Here is a 19,037-nt window from a genome sequence, read left to right as displayed (position 1 = left end):
TGATCCTCTGTCAAGAAGGTCACAGCTTTTTCAGTGGGAGCGCAGGAATGTGTTATGCAAAGAGAAGGACCCTCTAAATATCTTCAAATAAAATGGCAAAGAAAGGGAACAGAAGCAGTGAGTGCCCGGGAGTAGGGGGGCCGGTCCTGTCTCCCTGGAGCGAGGCCCCACCAGGAGGCAAGCCACACCTCCGGGGCCCTGGGCTTCGATGGAGACCTCTGTCCTCCCTGTGTCTGTAGGGTGCCGTCTCTTCCCAGTTGCAGACTTGGCCTCCGCTGTGTTCTGTGGTCCTGAGCACGCTGGGGGCACTGGCTAGCCTTGTGCTTCTCGGTCTGGCCGCCTAGGACGATGCCTGACCGGATTTCTCGGGCTCACACACATCTTCCGGTCGGTTTGGAAATGTGCATGCCTGTGTACCCAGAGGGGCCGTTGGAGAGACCCCAGCTTCTTGTCGTCGCTCAGTTCGTGATGATTGTCACCGCCTTCCAGATCAGGCAGAGCCCCCAGGCCAACAGCTCAGCCTGGTGCTGCTTCCCAACCCTTGTCGGGCCCCAGAAGGGCCCGAGGCCCCTTGTGGAGGGACGTGGAAAGAGATTCACTTTCCTCTTTGCTACCACAGACAGCATAAAATGACCTTGACCCCCTCACCCTTAATCCCACCTCATCCCCTCCAAAAAGGCAATCACTGTGCACCCTGCCAGACGTTTTCCTAACACTCTCTCTTTTACCACCCACATGCTGGAACCCATAGAACATACACGGCACGGTTTGGCGAGGTTTAATTTTACACAAATTGCGTTAACACTGTGCATGTCAGGCTGCAGCTTGCTTTTTCCAGTCAACAGTATGTTCTTGAGACTTGACCGTGTTGAAATTGCCGGGAATCTGAGTCGTTCCTTGTTGTTGCCATGTTTTTGCGCTGAATGAACGTGCACGTTTTTTGTGTTTTTTTTTGTTTGTTTGTTTGGGTTATTTGTTTTTTGTTTGTTTGTTTGTTTTAGGCTATCCCTTATTGTAGGACATTTGGGTCACTCTAGACCCAAATCCTGCCATCACCATACTTGTTCATGCCTCTTGGCCCTCGTGTGTGTTTTTCTTGGGAACATACCAGTTGCCAGGTCATGTGGTGTGAAAGTTTCACTTTAAATAAAGAATGCTAATTTGCCCTTTCAAAATGTCTATGTTAATTTGTTCTCCTAGAGCTCTTGGGAAATCTTTGTCAGTTTTTCTGTGTCCTCACCACTGTCACCTCCCCGTCGATGGGTAGAAGGTGGTGTCTTGCTTAAAACTTTTTCCCTGTGTTCTCGTGAGGCCGAGCACCTTGTTGTGTGTTTACTGGCTGCCCCCATTCTCCTGTCTCTGAATGGCCCCTGGGACTCCTTCACCATTTGCTGCAAGATCATTTGTCTCTTAGAGGTATTTTGCAACTGTTTTGCCCGGCCTATAAAGTCACTTGTTATATGGGAGTTAAGTGTTAACATTGCTGTAATCAGTTTGCCTATCTTGTATTCATTTATTTTTTGTATGTGTTGATTCTTCTTTTTTATTTATTTATTTTTTAATGGTTATTTTTGAGAGAGAGACAAAGTGCAAGCAGGGGAGGGGCGGAGAGAGAGGGAGACACAGAATTGGAAGCAGGCTCCAGGCTCTGAGCTGTCAGCACTGAGACCAGTGCAGGGCTTGAACTCATAAACCGTGAGATCATGACCTGAGCTGAAGTCGGATGCTTCACCGACTGAGCCACCCAGGTGCCCCTCGTACTTCTTTTTTAAGAAAACCCTGCCCTGCCCCCAAGATCACATGAGGATTCCCCTATGTTGTCTTCTGGCGACTTCCTGTAAATTTTTATTTTTATGTATTTATTTATTTTATTTTATTATCATTTTAGATTTTATTGTTTTATTTTTTTGCGAAAGAGAGCGAGCGAGTGGGGGAGGGGCAGAGAGGGAGGGAGACAGAGGAGCCGAGGCAGGCTCCAGGCTCTGAGCTGTCAGCACAGAGCTTGGTGCCGGCCCCAAACTCAAGAATGGTAAGATCATGACCTGAGCCGAAGTCGGATGTTTAAGCAGCTGAGCCACCCAGGCTCCCCTGTAAAATTTTAAACTAGAACCCTAGGCTCCACCCCTTTTGAAAAAGTAGAGTTGGTAGGGGCGGGACCCAGGAGGTTCACATGGGCAGCAAGATCGGGGCAGTGCCCGTGCTGCCCGGGGCCACAGGCTGTTCCTGGGGGTCAGGCAGGGAGGTTCATGGGATCACCACACCCTGACAGTCCTCCCCATGTCCCCACATCCCTCCCAGTACCTCCACCCTGATGGCCCCTCTGTAGTGGAGCAAAATCCAGGGTGCCTGCGTGAAGGCAGCAGCCCTCGGACTAGACCGTGGGTGGGACTGGGTTCCGTTCAGCAGCCCCTCCCCTGGGCCCCCCTCCCCCCAAGACATCCAGAGATGAGCAGACAGCCCCTGTCCCCAGGGCTTTAGATGAGAATACCCATAGCCAGTGTGGGAGCAGCAGAGGGCTGTGGTGGGGCGGGGGAGGAGTTCCCCAAGATGACACCAGGAGGCCCACAGACGAGCCCCCACAGCATTGCCTGGTCTCCCTGAGGACCCCACTTTGTTTTCCCTTAGGTGCCCCCAAAGCTTCTGAAAAGCCAGAGGCTCCCCCACTCTGGAGGTCCTGGCTCCCCGGGGACGGTTGCCTTTTACTTTTCTTATGAAATGCCTCACGGGGAGAGGGAGGGGGGGTTGATGTCTCAATTGCATTTCTGAACGTTGTTCCGCTTTGGGGTTTTGTCCTTCCTTTTTTGTTCTTGGGGGCAGAGATAGTGAGTCCCTTTTTGGCCCCCCGAAGCTCTCAAGGACCCCAGGCTTTATGAGGGTGGTGCCTGCGCCCAAATCCCACTGTTTCAGACAAAACCCCGTTGACATTGCCCATTGCCACCACAGCTGTGTCTGCCTTCCCCGGTCACGCCGTGAGGGGCACATCCTCTGTGGATGTGAAGAGAGAAGAAATCCTAGGATTCCGCCTTCCTGCTTGTTGGGGGGGGGCAGGGGATGGGAGAAAGGGGAAAGGGAAAGAAAAAGCATCCCTCACCGTTTTGTTTTCTACATAGAAAAGTAAAACCTTGTCGTTGAGGAAAACGTTTTAAGTCCCGAGTGAAGAAAATAAACTCTACATACTGCAAAGAACATGCTGGAAACAATGGGCATGCTGGCTTCCACTTCTGAATACAGAGGGCCAGTAGGGACATTAGACATTGTGGATGAAATAATTTTTAGAAATCTTCTAAGGTGCTTGGCTGGGTTGTTGGGAAAGGGGGCAAGATCCTTGCCACAGAGTATGAAGAAAGTCGAGGGTTAATCCCACCTGGTGTTGGTGTTTGCCATGGGGCTGCTGGCCGTCCTAGGTGGGCCTACCCCTGGGAGAATGCACAGAGACATGAAGCCCTTAAAAGCCCAGAGGAAGCCATCCCCGTGAAGCCGCAATCCCAAACGGATTAACTTTCAGAGGGTTAAAACGGGGCTGTATATAGGAAGGTGGTGCTGAGAGAGGAGAGGAGTTTCCCTGTCCTTCCTAGATCTTAATGGAGAGTAAAAATGGGGGGGGGGGGGGTAAATCCTTGGGGAATACCTGAGCCCAGGTTCGTCATCACGTGCGTCTGGGGCCAAGAGTTCTCCTGTCTCTGTAACCTTCCCTCCCCTCCCCCACCCACCCGCCTCCAATAACGTAAGCCAGATATGTGGTTACAGTGCTCTCGACAGAACCCACTGGGGCGCTTCAGGTATCACACAGCTGGAATGTAGTAACTCACAGCTGTAAATTTGCTAAAACTCCAGCTGTACGCTTAAAATGGGTGCATTTTATGGTATATGAATTATAACTCCGTAAAGCTGCTTCCAAGAAGAAGAAAAAAAACCCATCTACAATTCTTGTCATCAGAAACGTCTCCTCATGTTTCCGTTTTATTTTCTGCATTTGTGTTTTCTTTGTAGGGATGCTTCTTTAAAAAACAACAGCATCAAAATCAGAATAATACAGTTCTTTTCCTCTTCCATTTCAAATTTCAGTGGCTTTTCCAATGCCGTTGCAATTATTTGTAAATAGGATTTTATACTTGGGTTTTTAATATGTACTTGAAGAGTACATCTTGAGTAATTTCTCATTTTAAAATAATTTCAAGGAGGGGCGCCTGGGTGACTCAGTCGCTTGAGCCTCCGACTCTTGGTTTCGGCTCAGGTCGTGATCTCACGGTTCGTGGGTTTAAGCCCCGAGTCAGGCTCTGCACTGAGCAAGAAGACTGCTTGGGATTCTCTCTCTCCCCCTCTCTTTCTGCCCTTCCCTTCCTCCCATGTTCTGTCTCAAAAAATAGCGATTTAAAATAATTTCAAGGAATACAGTGCTATATAGTACAAAGATTTAAGTTCTGCCATCGATGCCCCCACCCCGCATATGCACTCCCCCCGCCCCCCCACCCCCCGCCGACCATTCTCACTTCCCTTTCCATAGGCAACTATTGTTCACAGTTTGGTTAAACATAATTTTTAAATGGGTAGATAATTTTGCATGTGATGGGAAAAAAAATCATACTCAAATTTTTCCCCTGTTTGGGGACATTTAGGTTGTTTCCTGTTTGGGCTATTTAAAAAAAAAAAAATTTGGCAGAGGATTCCATTGGAGGCAATTCAAAGCAGACAGTAGATTTAACGGTCCTGTCTTACTCTGGTGATGTCAAAGCCATCAAGGACAGGCACTAAGTTAGACCTCGAATTTGAGGATGATTTCCAAGTAAGAGAAGGGGCCCAGCACACGGTAAGGATTCTGTGTTAAATGCGGTTCTCCTTTAAAGCACAAAACATCTTGGGGAGCCTGGGTGGCTCCGTCGGTTGAGTGTCCGACTCTTGATTTCAGCCCTAGTCATGATTCCAGGGTCGTGGAGCCTAGCCCACTGTTGGGGTCTGTGCTGAGCATGGAGCCTGCTTAAGATCCTGTCTCGCTCACTCTCTCAAAAAAAAAAAAAAAAAATATGTGTGTGTGTGTGTGTGTGTGTGTGTGTGTGTGTATACATGAAGCACCAAGCATCTCAGAATAAGGGAGATTATTCCCATCATACAGATGGAAAACTCTGGTTCACAGGGGCCAAGTGCCTTGCCCAGAATCACACAGCATCTAGTACAAAGGTCAGCTCTCAGTTGCCAGACACCAGATTGGAAGTATGACAGTTCTAGAACCAAGCAGGGCACTCTTGTTCTCCTGCGCCTTCCCTTAATTCAGGCAAACATCGTCACAGCTTGCCACCCATCATCTGTCTGCAAGGAAGCACTGAAACGTTACCAGGATTCTCAGTTGAGTTTTCTTAGCTACAGTTTGAGCGCCTGGTGTGTGGTAAACATTGTACTAATAATGCCTTACGTACCTTACTCAGCCATCACTTTGAGAGGGGTGGGCATCATCCCAGGTCGCCCCGCGAGACTCAGGGGAGGGCCTCAGTCTCAGGTGTGTGTGTGCCTCCAGATCTGGACTCTGCCCGCCAAACGCTGCCGCCCAGCGAGTCAGTCTGAGCGCCCGTCTCCGTCAGACTGGGCCGCTGGACTGCCCCTCATTTTGTTCTCCCTCTCCCTGTTCACAGACAACAGTGACCTGATCGCGTGCACCGTGATCACCAAGGATGGCGGGATGGTCCAGCGATTCCTGGCTGTCGATATTTACCAGATGAGCTTAGTGGAACCCGATGTGTCCAGGCTTGGCTGGGGAGTGGTCAAGTTCGCAGGCCTGCTGCAGGTATGATGGCCAGGAAGCCTGGGAGCTCTTCTTGGCTGGCTGTGCACACACATACACACACACACACACACACACGAATCATCTGTCTCTACGGTTAATTTCTGATGACACAAGGACTACATGAACAGATTGTTATTGAAAAAAAAATGAAAATACTGCACAGATAAGGGTCAAGTGTGCTTTGACCCAAACCCTCTATTCTTAAACTTTCTCCTGCATTATCAGTATGGGCCTTCCAGAGCTGCTGCACATATAAATAAACGCACATATAAATATAACCGCACATGCTGTTTATAAACACGTACTTGAGAGAGAGAGAGAGAGAGAGAGTGTGTGTGTGTGTGTGTGTGTGTGTGTGTGTGTGTGTGTGTGTGTGTTTAATAGTGTCACGATGAGCGTATTCTAAACTCCCCCCGCCCCCCCAGGAGATATATGTCTTAGAGCTGACCGCGTATTATGTGCAGGCTCTCTGATGTTCTTTTCACTGCTGTGTGACCGAGCTGAGGCACAGTTAGCCAGTGCCCCGTGGCTGTCGCCAGATCGTTACCTTTACAGACAATGCTGCCTCGAAGAGAACCGTCCTTATTTCCACGTGCAAGCGAGGGCTTCCCTAGGCGGTCTCCAAGAAGCTGGGGCGTGCCTATTTTCAGCGTTTATAGACGCTGCCAGATTCCTCTCTAAAGCGATTGTTGCCACTGACAGTTTAGGAGCGTGGCCTCGTCCTCACCCCTTTTCTAGGAGGCATGGGCTCTAAGTCGCCAAACGCAAGTTGGGACGTGGGTTTTCGTATGGTTTGTGGGTTTTCTTATTGGCAGGTGACTAATGTCAGCTCCATAACTGAATGAAAGGAAGAACCAGCAGTGTTGAAAACAGCCTTCCAGTCCCCACCCCCTGTCACACACACACACCCCTCCCCCCCCCCCCGCCCCGTCCCCAGATATGCAGCAGAACCTTCCAGGTCCGAGACGTGCCCTGCTCCAAGGCAGGCCGTTCCCTTGCTGGGCAGTGCGTGGTCGCCGGCAAGGTCTCGCCCAGGCTGACCTGCGTTCCCCCCTCTGCACAGTGTGACCCACTGTCAGCATCCCGCTCTCTAAGGGAGTCGCCCACGTGTTCCAGGATGCTGTTGCAACCTTCTCCCCAGCCTCCTCTTTTTGAAGATCTCTCCCTTTAAAAAAGGTCTTTTACAGAGGGGGATGCGAGAAACTCGACGAAGAATCTTCCATTTAAAAAAAAAAAAAGACTACCCTGTAAGAGGTTGTCCGTTAGGTGACTTAGTACGTCTTACGTATCTAGACTTATGATCAATTTCCTTTAGAATTGAGTGTCAGTAAAGTGTTTTTCTCCCTCGAAGGATTAATACGTGTCCTCCGTCAGACGACGAAAGCCACATCAACCTTTCCTTTTGGTCGCCTTCCAGTAGCTGCTACTTACTTGTCAGGCCACTCCTGTGTGCCAGGTTCTCCGCCTTAAATGTGGAACACCCCATCTAATCTGCTGCCACATTTTGAGGCAGGTACTATTTCCAAGGACCCTGTGCCCGATTTAATGCCCACAAACACGACCGTCGTACTTCGTGAGCCTTTTTAGCTCATGTTCCCCACCTCCTCCAGCACGTCTGACTTCCACGTCTGTCTCGCCTCGTGCCTTTATCTTGCATCACCTCAAACTCTTGTGCGACGCAGATTCTTTATACAGAAAATCCTTTCTGAGGTTTTAGAGGGATTCATCCTTATGACGCTTGCTATGGGCGAGTTTCTTCTACACCCTTCAAATGCAGCTTCCTTCACTGCCTGCTGAGTGGCCCTCCCTGTCCCTTCTTGGATTAGCATTCTCTGTTAGGGACCAGAAATTCTTCAGAGACGTGCGTGTGGGTGTCAGGGATCCCCCCCTTCTGAAAAGAAGCCAGGAAGAAGCTGGTCAGTAGATGAGTGCACGTATCTCAGACCATGGCCAATGGCGACAGGCATTTTGGGTTGTTGTCTCCAGTATTCTCAGAAGTGAGGAAGGACTGCCACAGTCCGGCTATTGGAGGTCCCTTGGAGAGGCCAGTGCGCCCGTTTATTCCCTAGCAAGCCCATGTCCTCGGGGGCAGGGTCCCAGCCAGCGCGGGCTCCCCGTGAGCACCTGTGTTGCCTGCCATGTCCTGTTCGCGAGGCCTGGTCTGGTTTGGGAGGCTGCTCTTTTCGGGCAAAAGCAGAGTTGGGGGAATTTGGGGAAACTCCTTTTCTATTCTTTTCTTTTTTATTCTTTCTTTCTTTCTTTTTTAAAAACTATTTATTGGGGCGCCTGGGTGGCTCAGTCGGTTAAGCATCCAACTTCGGCTCAGGTCATGATCTCACAGTTTGTGAGTTTGAGCCCCGTGTCAGGCTGTCTGCTGACAGCTCAGAGCCTGGAGCCTGCTTTGGATTCTGTGTGTGTGTGTGTGTGCGTGTCTGTGTCTCTCTCTCCCTCCCTTCCTCCCCCAGTCGTGCTCTCTCTGTCTCTCTCTCTCTCTCTCAAAAATAAACATTAAAAAGAAAAACCTCCCCATTTATTTATTTAAGTAGTCTCTACACCCACCGTAGGGCTTGAACTCATGACCCCAAGACCAAGAGTCGTGTGCTCTTCTGACCAAGTCAGTGCCAGGGAACCGCTTTCTTGATGAGACACGGATCCCACGGCTTCTGAGCCGCCACCCTCCTCCCGAACGTAACGAACACCCTTGCTTTTGCCACTTCCCCCACAGGACATGCAGGTGACCGGCGTGGAGGACGACAGCCGCGCCCTGAACATCACCATCCACAAGCCTGCGTCCAGCCCCCACTCCAAGCCCTTCCCCATCCTCCAGGCCACCTTCGTCTTCTCGGACCACATCCGCTGCATCATCGCCAAGCAGCGCCTGGCCAAGGGCCGCATCCAGGCGAGGCGCATGAAGATGCAGAGAATAGCCGGTGAGTGGCCGGCCCTGGCGGATGTCCCCAGGGCCCTCGGGCTCGCACGCTGACCGCTCGGGGAGGACACGTGTGGCTTAGAGGAGTTACTCGTGTTGTGGTGACAGAACAGAGGATCTGCTCAGACTCTCCCCTTTCCCAGGTGTGTGATTTCTAGAGAGTTTCTAGGGCCACGTGGAGGGGAGGAGAACCCTCCCCGAACGAGCAAGAGGCCCTGAACAGACAGGTGTCGTTTTGGGACAGCTGTTCGCTTCCCACACACAGGAATCTTCTAGCTTACGTGTACAAAAGGCTTGGACATTCCTCTGCTACTCTGGATCCTTAACCCTTAATAAGATCAGGAGGGTCTGTCCTGTGCATTTTACAGAAGAGTAAACTGAGGCTCTCTGACTTGCCCAAAGTCACACGCACAGCTGGTTGACAGAAGCCCGGTGCGGAACTTCCTCCTGAAAGCCCATCCCTCGCCCCCTCCCTCCAACTCTCCTGAGAGGCAGCCCTGCTTGGTGAGGGCGCCACGATGACCCAGCACTAAATTTGGAAGTCGTCCGTTTCACAGGGGCTGTGGTGAACGTGTGATGAGGCCTTGCGCCGCCCTGGGCAGGAAGGCCCGAGCTTTCTTAGAAATAAAGGCTCTGTACCGAGGGCATTCCGTTCACCAGGGCCAATGGCACGGCGTTCCCCCGGGGGAGCAGGCATTCTATCAACTCCCCAAATTATAAATAGCCGTTCTCCAGACACCAACGCCTTTCAGTTCGAGCACCAGTGGTCATCCTGGTGTGGCTGCTGGGAGCAGTTCCAGCCCAGTGAGGGAGGAGGAGGGGTGCTTTCTAAAGGGATTACCTAAAAATAAACCCTTGGCGGGCCGGGTTTCTGGACGCCCTGGATTGCGTTACTTACCGTGCGTGCTCCGTTGATTTGCACAGGCCTGTGTCCCATGCGTCCCTTGTTTTCTCGCTTAGCTGAAACTTGGCCTATGAAATCATTACAGAAGCATTTTGTAATGTGCAAAGTGACTTAAATCATTCCGTCCTTCCTCTTAAGATTTATTTGTAGAGGGTTGTTGTTGTTTTTTTTTTTTTTTTTTTTTTAATGTAAAGCAATTTCTCAGCGCTGGCACGAAGGCTAAATATTTCATCTGAAAATTGAGAATTATGCCGTAAAGTGGCTGTTAGAATGAACGCCTCGGGTATGCCTTCAATTGATTTTAAAAAGCCCCTCCAAATTGCTCTATCATGAGATTTGTTTCTGGGAGGGAAGATAGCAACCGTGACAGATAAGCACAAACTCATAAATACACAGGCGCACGCGCGGATGTGTTCTCCCTCACACGCACCTCCCCGTGCGCGTGTACGTGTCTGAACTTTCAGGGCAGAATTGGCCCCGTTTGCTTTGCGGTCTGAAGTCGTACCCGCAGCGAAGCCTCGCTGAGGGTCTTTTTGCCTGTGGAAGCCAAGGGTCCGAGGTGGACACTGGCCAGCGTCCATTTCTGAATCCCTCGCGAGGCACCGGCTGTGTCCTGAGCTCAGGCGGGACCTCGGTGTCGCGCCGGTCTCCCCAGCTCGAGGCCGCCGGCCGCCTGCTTGACGCCATCCACGCGATGTGCCCGGCAGGGGCCGCGGCCGCTCCGGCTGCGGCCCCAGCATCTACACCCCCGGCCCATGTGACGAGCCTGAACCACGGTGTTGTTTGAACATAGCCCTCCTGGACCTCCCGATCCAGCCGACGACCGACGTCCTGGGGTTTAGACTCGGCTCCTCTTCCTCCCAGCACCTGCCTTTCCGCTTCTACGACCAGTGCCGCCGGGGCAGCAGCGACCCCACCGTGCAGCGCTCCGTGTTCGCGTCCGTGGACAAGGTGCCAGGTAAGCCGCCCCGACCCTGCGCCGCCTCGCGCCCCCGCCCCAGGGTTCCGGGACCTTGTCTGTTGAGTCTGTGTGAGCAAGCTTCCCTTCCCGTGTCGGAATCCGGGCGGCCGGAAGTACCCGTTTCTTAGAATTCGTCAAAGGATAGCTCAAGATGCGACACAAGCCCTAGAAATAAATCTTGGCTTTCTGTTTGGTGTTCTGCCGCCTGGGTTTGGTTTTCCAGAGATTTTCTGGGGATGTGGAAGAATTTCTCAGAATTAAGACTGAGAGCTTTCTTGGGAGTTTCTTGGAAATGCTCAGATTGTTAGTAATGAGGCCGTGGGGGAGTCCTCTCCTTCTCCAGGCGGGATGACGAGCGAGGCCGTGTGCATGGTTCCTGTTCCAACCCCTGAAGAAAGGAGAGCACAGAGAGGGCTGTGCCAGGGCCTTCCCTGTGGGGGCTGGGAGCACCGCTCCCACTTCCTCCAGAGCTCATCTCCCCAGAAAAGAGAAACATGAAAAGAAAGTTCGAGTGCCGCTTGCTCCTCCCAAGGGCTGGCAGCCTCTCCCCTTCCTGTTCCAGTGTGTCTAAGATAAGTCCACGTGCACCCAGTCCTTCGAAAGAGAGCCTCGCTCTTGATTGCAGAACTTCCCGAAGTTGGCCAGGCGGCCCCCTGCAAGCGTGTTAGGGTTTCGAACTCGCACTGAAATGTTGCAGAATGTTTTCAAAAGCGGCTATTGATGGAAGATGAGTTGTTGATTTAAAACGCAGCGATCGGGACCTGTCCCAAGTCAGGGTCCTTGTTTTCCTTCTGCTCCATGATTTATTCTATATTCGTTCTTTGATTGCATTAATTCTTTTTAGAAATATGTACGTTGTAAGTATGTGGTATTTTAAGATATAAACAGGACGTGATAAAATGAGAAATAAGTCAGCTTTGCCCCCAGAAGTAATCACTGTGAACAGTTTCTTGCCTGTGCTTCCAGAAATGTTCGTTTGTATGCCATACACGTTTTTCCGGTCTATTTTTACACGCGGAGTCATACCATCTATGTGATTCTGCCCCTTGCCTTTTTTCACGGATACTTTGGTGTTCCACGTCAACGCACATAGACTCACTTCATGCTAGGTGACGATGAACTCTTACATGTTATTTTAGCACATGGCTGGACCAGAAACATGTCTCATAACGTTTTGTATTGGCAGGTGTTTGGGTCACTTCCATCGTTTTGCTCCTCCAGTGTCATTGAACATCCTTGGGGGGTCTCGGTAGAAGTGTGCAAATCTCGACTGTCTGTGGGACACATTCTTAGCCGGGTCCAAGGGGAGGCTTTTCGTCTTGACACAGGTAGTCCCAACATGTGCTCTGGGACAGTGCACCGGCTCACGCTGCCACCCACTGCCTGGACCGTTTTCATTCTTAAGACCCGTCTTAGTCTCTAAGGCTGATGGTGACACCGCTTTTGTTTTCAGCTACGAAATGCGACGTGATGCTGCCTTTTCCAGGGTCTGGAGGGTCCTTTGTCAAAGCTTGTTCAGGCTGTGTCATGTTCTGTAGAGATGGTTGCTAAGTAAACATAAATAATGGCCATGAGTCTAGGTTAAATGTAGATTGCCTTGGTAGGAAATCGTTTCTTTATTCCTTCCTTCCTTCCTTCCTTTCTCTTTCTTTCTTTCTTTCTTTCTTTCTTTCTTTCTTTCTTTCTTTCTTTCTTTCTTTCTTTCTTTCTTTCTTTCTTTCCACAGAGTTGTAATTTATTATAGCATTTCTATAAGCACCGCCTTGTGATTTTTTAAATTGAGATCTAATTGACATATAACATCATACGAAGAAATAATTTCGTTAGCATCATTCGGGTTTCTTCTTGGGAACGAACAGGTTAAAAAGAAAAACCTGGGCATTACTTCCGTTCAGTCCTATTTGGACAAGGCAAGTGTAAATAAATAAATAGAGCCAAGTGTCACATTCTTCAGCATCTGCATAATCATCTCTCTTGTTTGCAGAACGCTTTACAATGACTTATTACCAAGTGCTCCTACCCGCCCTGGGCTCCCAGGGAGAAGTGAGGTCATCCAATGCTGGGGGTATGGGCCTGTCTCCTGTGGCCTGGGCCTGCCCAGTGGTGGCGGGGGGGCGGGGGGGGGGGTTGCCCACTGCCCTGCTACTGGCCCCAGGGTCTGGTATTTAAGGTAGAGCCAGTTGGGACTGTGGAGGGTCAAAGGTAGCTGCCGAAGCTGGCCCTCCGCCCCTTCCCTGTATCTGTCCCCTGACAGCCTCTGGAAGTGCCACTCGGGTGTGGTGTGGGGAGTGGGGACACTCTCACAGATGTGGCCCTGGGGGCAGCTGCTCTGGGCCCTTGGGTAGAGAGGCCTCGTGGCCTTCCCTTCCCTCGTGGCCCGACCAGCAAGTGAGATCCCCAAGCCTCAGCGTGACTCAGAGAGAGGGAGGGGAGCTCTCCCCACCCTTCCCCTCCTCACCACTGGCTGTCTCAGCCTGCCCCACAGCCGCCCAGCATCTGGAATCATCCTTGGTCCTCCTCTTCACCGTCCCACCCCTGCTGGCCTGCTCTGCTTCCAGAAGACACCTCCCTGTGCCAGCCAGCTGCCCTCTCCCTAGATCGTGGAGCAGTATCCTCAGCTTCTCAGGCTTCCACCCTCACCACTGCCCTTCGGCCAGAGGGATCTTTCTAGAACATAAGTCACATCACATCATGCCCCTCCCTGCAACCCTCCGGTAGCTTCCGGTTGTACTTGGAACAAAACCCAGATCTCTCACTCTGGTCCTGCGTGGTGGTTGTGAAACGGGCCCCAGCTGGCCTCTCAGACGCAGCCACCCAGCTTCCTTCATCCCACCACCCCCCACCCCCACCCCACCCACCCCCCGGCCACACCGGCCCCTGCTGCTCCTTGAAGTCAGCACTTTGCAGAGTTTGGGCCTCGGGTCCCCTTTATACCCGTAAAAAAAATATCGAGGATCCCGAAGAGCTATAGTTTATATAGACCTTGGGTGGTTCGGTCTGTGGCGCTTGGACTAAGCAAGGGACACAAGGGAACCGAGACCCCGGAAGATCGGAAGCATTCTCCCGCTTAATTTCTGTCACCAAAGTGAACGAGATGTTCCCCCCGGGCAGGGCACATGCACCCATGCGATAGACTTGGAGCCATTGCGCATCAGCCGGGTTTCGTCGCCCTCACCTTGGAAGTTTTCAGAAGCCAAGGGGTGGGGCCGGAGGGGGGCTTCCAAAGCATGGCCTGGGTTGGCCTCTGATGCCGTGGTGCCACGGCCGCCTCCGGGCTCATGAGTGCAGCGCTGTCTCCCCACCCCCCACCTTTTGGAAATGGTCTTGTTCTGTGTCCCTTGCCATGGGCCACATGATTGCAAAACCTGGGTGGGATGCCCACTCCTCTCCTGCCCAGAGGGGATCCTTCACAATGGGGAAAACAGTTCTGGGTGACTGCCAGAGGGGCTGACTCTGTCTTGCCACCCTTCCCATTTTATCTGCCGGCCAGGTGATGGTCACAGAGCTGTGTGTCTCCCCCTTACCAGCTGTAAATGATTATATTTAATGAAAATACACCCTCCATTTCCTTGGAAGAGATACTAAAGTAGAATATAAATCAGGGCTCTTAGGTGACTAGCCACTTTGGTATATTTCTCTTTTTCCACTGGGCTTGGAGAGAAATCACAAATCCTATTTATTGGCCGGTTTTATGTTCCTGGCCCTCGCCCCTGCGGCAGGTTCAGCTCAGCTCAGCTCAGCTCTGCGAGGGCAGAGGCGTGGGTGCCCGCCTGGCCGGGGCAGGGGGCGGTCATCAGCAAACAGTGTGTCCCGGTGGGCAGGCGTGACCAGATCTAGAGTCTGCCTTCGAGGGGCGGCCCTCCACCGTTGGTGCCCTCGAGGCCTTGTCCCACCAGCCCTCAGAGACCGCCGATTGCCAGAATCTGCCAAGGGAGGCAGGGTGTCCAAAACTAGACCGCAAGGGCATCTTTCCACACACAGCACGGCTGGTTCCTTCTCAGCGCTCAGGACTCTGATCAGATACCTGCTCAGGGGCCTCCCCTGCCCCCAGGCACAGCTGGTTTTCTTTAATTGAGGTGAAATTCACATAACAGAAAAGAAAGCGTGTGATTCAGTGGCACTTAGTACGTTCATGGTCTTGTGCCACCACCACCTGTGCTAGTTCCAAAATACCTTGATCCCCCCGCAAATAAATGCCCGTTCCCCTGGGCCCTCCCTCCCCATTCGCCCTTCCCCAGCCCCTGGCCACCACCGCTCTGCTTCCTGGCTCTATGGACTGCTCTTTTCTGGATGTTCGTATACATTGTATGGTGTGTAGCCCTTTGTGTCTGGTCTCTTTCCCTGAGCATCACATTTGCGTGGAGGTTCCTCCACGTGGTAGCGTGTGTCCGAGCTTCCCCCGTGTGGACAGACTGCTTTTCATTCGTCCATTCTCGCGCCGTTGACGGCCACGTGGCTGGGTTCCACCTTTTGGCAAGTGTGTTCGGTGCTGCTGCGAGCATGCACGTGGAAGTTTTTATTTGAACACCTGTTTGCAGTCCGTCGGGGTATCTCTGTCGGAGTAGAATGCCTTTCCCACGGCCTCCCGAGCCCTTGCCATCCACTGCAGTTGACCCATTTGTCTTCCCGGCTGTGTCGCTTGCTCCGCGCTGGCTTGGAAGGCTCCGGGGCACTGTTCGGCTTGCCCTCCACCGCCGATGCTTAGTGAGCAGGTGCCCAGTGACTGTCGAATGCGGGCGGGGACGTGGATTGGTGGATGGAGGCTGGGCTGGATGAGCTGTTCAGTGTCCTGTCTTCCCATCAGACCGTGAACTGCGGCAGGGGCGTTGCTGTCTTGCTCCCGGCCCTGACACCTGCATCAGTTGGTGGTGGTGGCTCAGGATGCCAGCCACAGAGTCAGACTTCATCCCACCAGGGACGTCCCACTTTCCTCTCTGGTCCCTACTTCTTGTCCCTGCTGGGTCCAGGCCACCATTTGTCTCTGGGCAAACATTTAAATCCCTGAGCACAGGGGGAGTGTAGCGTTTTCCACGAGTGTTATCTTTATGAAAGGCAAACAAACCGGCCCTATCGGTCACTGACCCAGAACATTTAAAAGTTCCGTGGAAAGGCAGCTTAGTTCCAGAGCCAGCCTCTGGCAGCTGAGTAACTGAGGGAGAACGCAGAGATCGCAGTGTGCTCAGAGTCAGCCGCGCTGACCACGAAGCCTCCAACTGACAGCCAAAAAAAAAAAAAAATCAATGTTTAATTCATAGACCTCAGTCCTTCCTCCTCTCCTGGGATAACGTACTAGGTGCTAATGTCATCTCATGACAGTGTTTCCCAGAAACTAATTTTTTAGGCCTGTTATTTTTCTTGTTTCCGATTAGAAAACTGGAGCCACTTCTCTCCTCCCGGCTCCCCAAGGCAAAAGAAACGCCCTTTCTGGAGTCAGACAGGAAGGAGAGCCTCCTGGCACCTTCCTCCAATCTTCTCAACCCCCTGTTAACCCCTCCCGAGCCTTCGGATCCCTGGCCAGAGACTCTAGCCACTGGGTCAGTGACTTACAGAAACTTCATTCTGACCTTCACACCTTTGTGTGTGTGTGTGTGTGTTAAGTTTAAGAGAGAGCGTGAGTGGGGGAGGGGCAGAGGGAGAGGGAGACAGAATCCCAAGCAGGCTCCACGCTGCCAGTTGTAGAGCTCGACGCGGGGCTCAAGCCCACAAACGGGATATCATGACCTGAGCCGAGGTCAAGAGTTGGACACTTAACCAACTGAGCCACCCAGGCGCCCTGCTCTGGGTGTTTTGAGCAGAAAACATCATCTGTTTCTGGGAGCATAGCGTAGAGTTTGACCGGAAGAATTTACTGTGCCAGGCACAGTTAATTCCGTGTTAATTCTGTATGTGTTAATTCCGTGCTCTGGATAATGCTGGGAGCTGGTGTGGCTTGCCCTGTTCTACATACGGGAAACCAAGTCTTGGACCAAGGCTGCGGAGCTCACACAGGGCAGGCTGAGAGCCGTACCTGCACTGCCTGCTTCTAAATCCCACTTGTCTCCAGAGGTCGGCAAGACAGACCCCCATTAGAGAGGGAGGGGCCTGCCGGGCGGCCCTGGCATAGATAGATCATTCCCCATTCCCATCTTATGCGCAGCACTCACACACTCCAAGCCCCACCTCGCATCAGGGATAAACCTGCAAAGCAGCTGTCTGGAAAGACGCTCCCCCCCACCCCCCGCAACCACCACTTCCAAACTGGGTAGAGCTTGGGGCCGCGTAAAGACCCCATCATGGCATAGATTTATTTGTTCCCAGTCTATCAAGAGCAAAAAGCAGAATTGAAACTTAAAAATGTTGCCTGTGTAAAATCAGGATCTGAGCTCTCTTCAGAGCTCTCTGGCAGAGGTCTCTAAGAGAGTAGCCCTTGCGTGGTTGGGTCGGAGGTGTGGGGATCAGGTCCCACTCAGAACTCATCCCTGAGCTGAGTCCTAGGGTCCCTGCTTTCCACACCTCTTGTTGGAGCCCCCGGGGAAGCCGCCAAGAGGGAGTGTGAGCTCGTTGTGCAGCTGGGAGCACACAGCCCCGAAGGAGCCACGTTCCTGAGTCAGGGCCCACGAGGCTCCCTCACCTGGAACGTGCCCCAAGATCTGGACGCTTTCCCAGTGCACACACTAGCACTCGGTGTCTGAGGAGCCCTCTTGCGAAACGCTGCGCAGCGGGCGGACCCAGCCTCGGGCCCCAGATGAGCCTCTCTGGGGGTGGAGGCAGGAGGAGGAAAGAGTTCCAAAGAATTGAGTGTTGCTTCACTTTTCGGGGTCATTGGCCACCTCCGACTGTCAAAGCAACCGTGTGCCCAGGAGCCTTGTGCACCCAAGGGAACGCCGCTCCGTTTGCTCGTGGAGAAGAGAGCGGAGAGCCTGGGCAGGATGCTGTGGGAGGAGGCCAAGCCCCGGCTTCACTCTGCCCTTGGGCTTCCGTAGGTCCCGGTGGGCCCCCGAGGGGCAGCCTCGCTGGCAGCAGGGAATGGGCGGGCATGTGTCAGAGCAGGTGGCACAGCCGAGTGCCTGTGTGTGCGCGTCGGCCCACGCCTGTGCCTGCCCTGGAGGACGCGGCTCCTGCCGGTTCCTCGTCCTGTCAGACTTCCTAGGACGAGCCGAGCGTTTATTGTAGGGCAGCTGGAAAAAGTGGAAGAGGACCGAGAAGAGACAAGATGCACTAAACTTCTCTACCCTGAGGTGTCCGTGAAACACATCCAGCGTCCCTGCCCGTCGTTCTTTCCGTTTGTCCGGCATGGGTTTCTGGTCTCAGCAGCAGTGTTTGCCCGGGTAAGGGTCAGCAGAAGGAGGTGGCTTAGCCCATCCCTGGAGCAGACAGTCTGGGTTCAAGTCCTCCCTCCACCTTCTACCCGTTACGTGGCCTTGGGCCAGCACCTGTTTATTCGTGTAAAAAAAAAATGAGTGTACTTAACACTACTGAACTATGCACTAAAAAATAGTTAAGAGGGTCAACTTTATGGTATGTGTGTGTTACCGCAATTAAAAAGGGGAAAAGAAGCGGGGATGAAAATGTGACCCACCTCATCAGGCTGTCGTGAGCATGAAAGGAGTTAATTCACCTAAGTGCCCAGAACGATGCCTCACGCGTGTGCGGTGTGCAGTGAAGGTTAGGCTCTCGGTATTTTTTATTGTCATTGTTATTAGTCACGGTTGACCCTTGGGACCCCAAATAATAGGTTCGCTCTCTACGCATTCAATCAGTTTGCACGAAGTTAATCACCCAGCAGCTCCCTGTGCTGCACGTCCCAAAGACACAGCACAGTTGTACAGATTTGCTCATTTAGAAAGGCTTGTCATCAGGTACTGATAAAACGCGGGGGCAGAATTTGCCTCCTGCAGAAGGGCCAGGAGGATTCCGGTGCTGTGATGTGCCAGGGCCCCACAGCTCCTGGAGGCAGAGCCAGGGCCAGAGAAGAGGGGAGATCCGTCCCCAGCGCCCCAGCCCAGCACGTGCCCACTCCCCCATGGTACTGACTGCCATCACTTAGTTCTCGCTGACCCACACACTGGGCCTGGGAGGCTGGCACCGTCGGTCACTCTGCGGACAAGGAAACCTGAGCACGGGAAGGAGAGTGCCTGGCCCACTCCGTGAGCCCAAGCCTTCAGTCCTGAAGATTATTCAGGGGCAGAACACCTGGGAACCAGCTGTGCTTTGGGAACTCTGAGAACTTTTATTATATTCCATTCAGTCGTGTGGGCCAGGAGCATGGAAACCAGTAGAAAACATGACTGTATTCTGTGGATGCAGGGGTCTGCGTCCGAAGGAAAAATCCATAAAATTATGTGAAGAAACTTGATGAGCCTCTTTCTTCTATGGATGTTTGTTTTTTTGCTGCTGAGTCATTTGTTTTTACCAACTGCAAATTCTCGTTAACAGACGAGTGATAGCAAATGATGAGGATCAAAGGCTCGTTTGTGGGGTAAAACTC

General features: G+C 52.4%; 1 protein-coding gene across 10 annotated transcripts in view; it reads left to right on the top strand.

Annotated features, from left to right (window-relative positions):
* CLEC16A (C-type lectin domain containing 16A) overlaps positions 1 to 19,037 on the top strand; it is a 201,620-nt gene that overhangs the window by 141,902 nt on the left and 40,681 nt on the right. For all 10 annotated transcript variants that reach the window (XM_042971412.1, XM_042971414.1, XM_042971411.1 and 7 more), the window contains exons 19-21: positions 5,625 to 5,776; positions 8,502 to 8,706; positions 10,403 to 10,567. In XM_042971412.1, the coding sequence (XP_042827346.1) occupies positions 5,625 to 5,776; positions 8,502 to 8,706; positions 10,403 to 10,567 (522 nt within the window). The remainder of the gene's footprint in view (positions 1 to 5,624; positions 5,777 to 8,501; positions 8,707 to 10,402; positions 10,568 to 19,037) is intronic.

This window comes from Panthera tigris, chromosome E3 (assembly GCF_018350195.1).
Source record: "Panthera tigris isolate Pti1 chromosome E3, P.tigris_Pti1_mat1.1, whole genome shotgun sequence".
Taxonomy (NCBI): domain Eukaryota; kingdom Metazoa; phylum Chordata; class Mammalia; order Carnivora; family Felidae; genus Panthera; species Panthera tigris.
The sequence above is the reverse complement of the archived record's forward strand: the minus strand, read 5'-3'. Positions and strand labels throughout refer to the sequence as shown.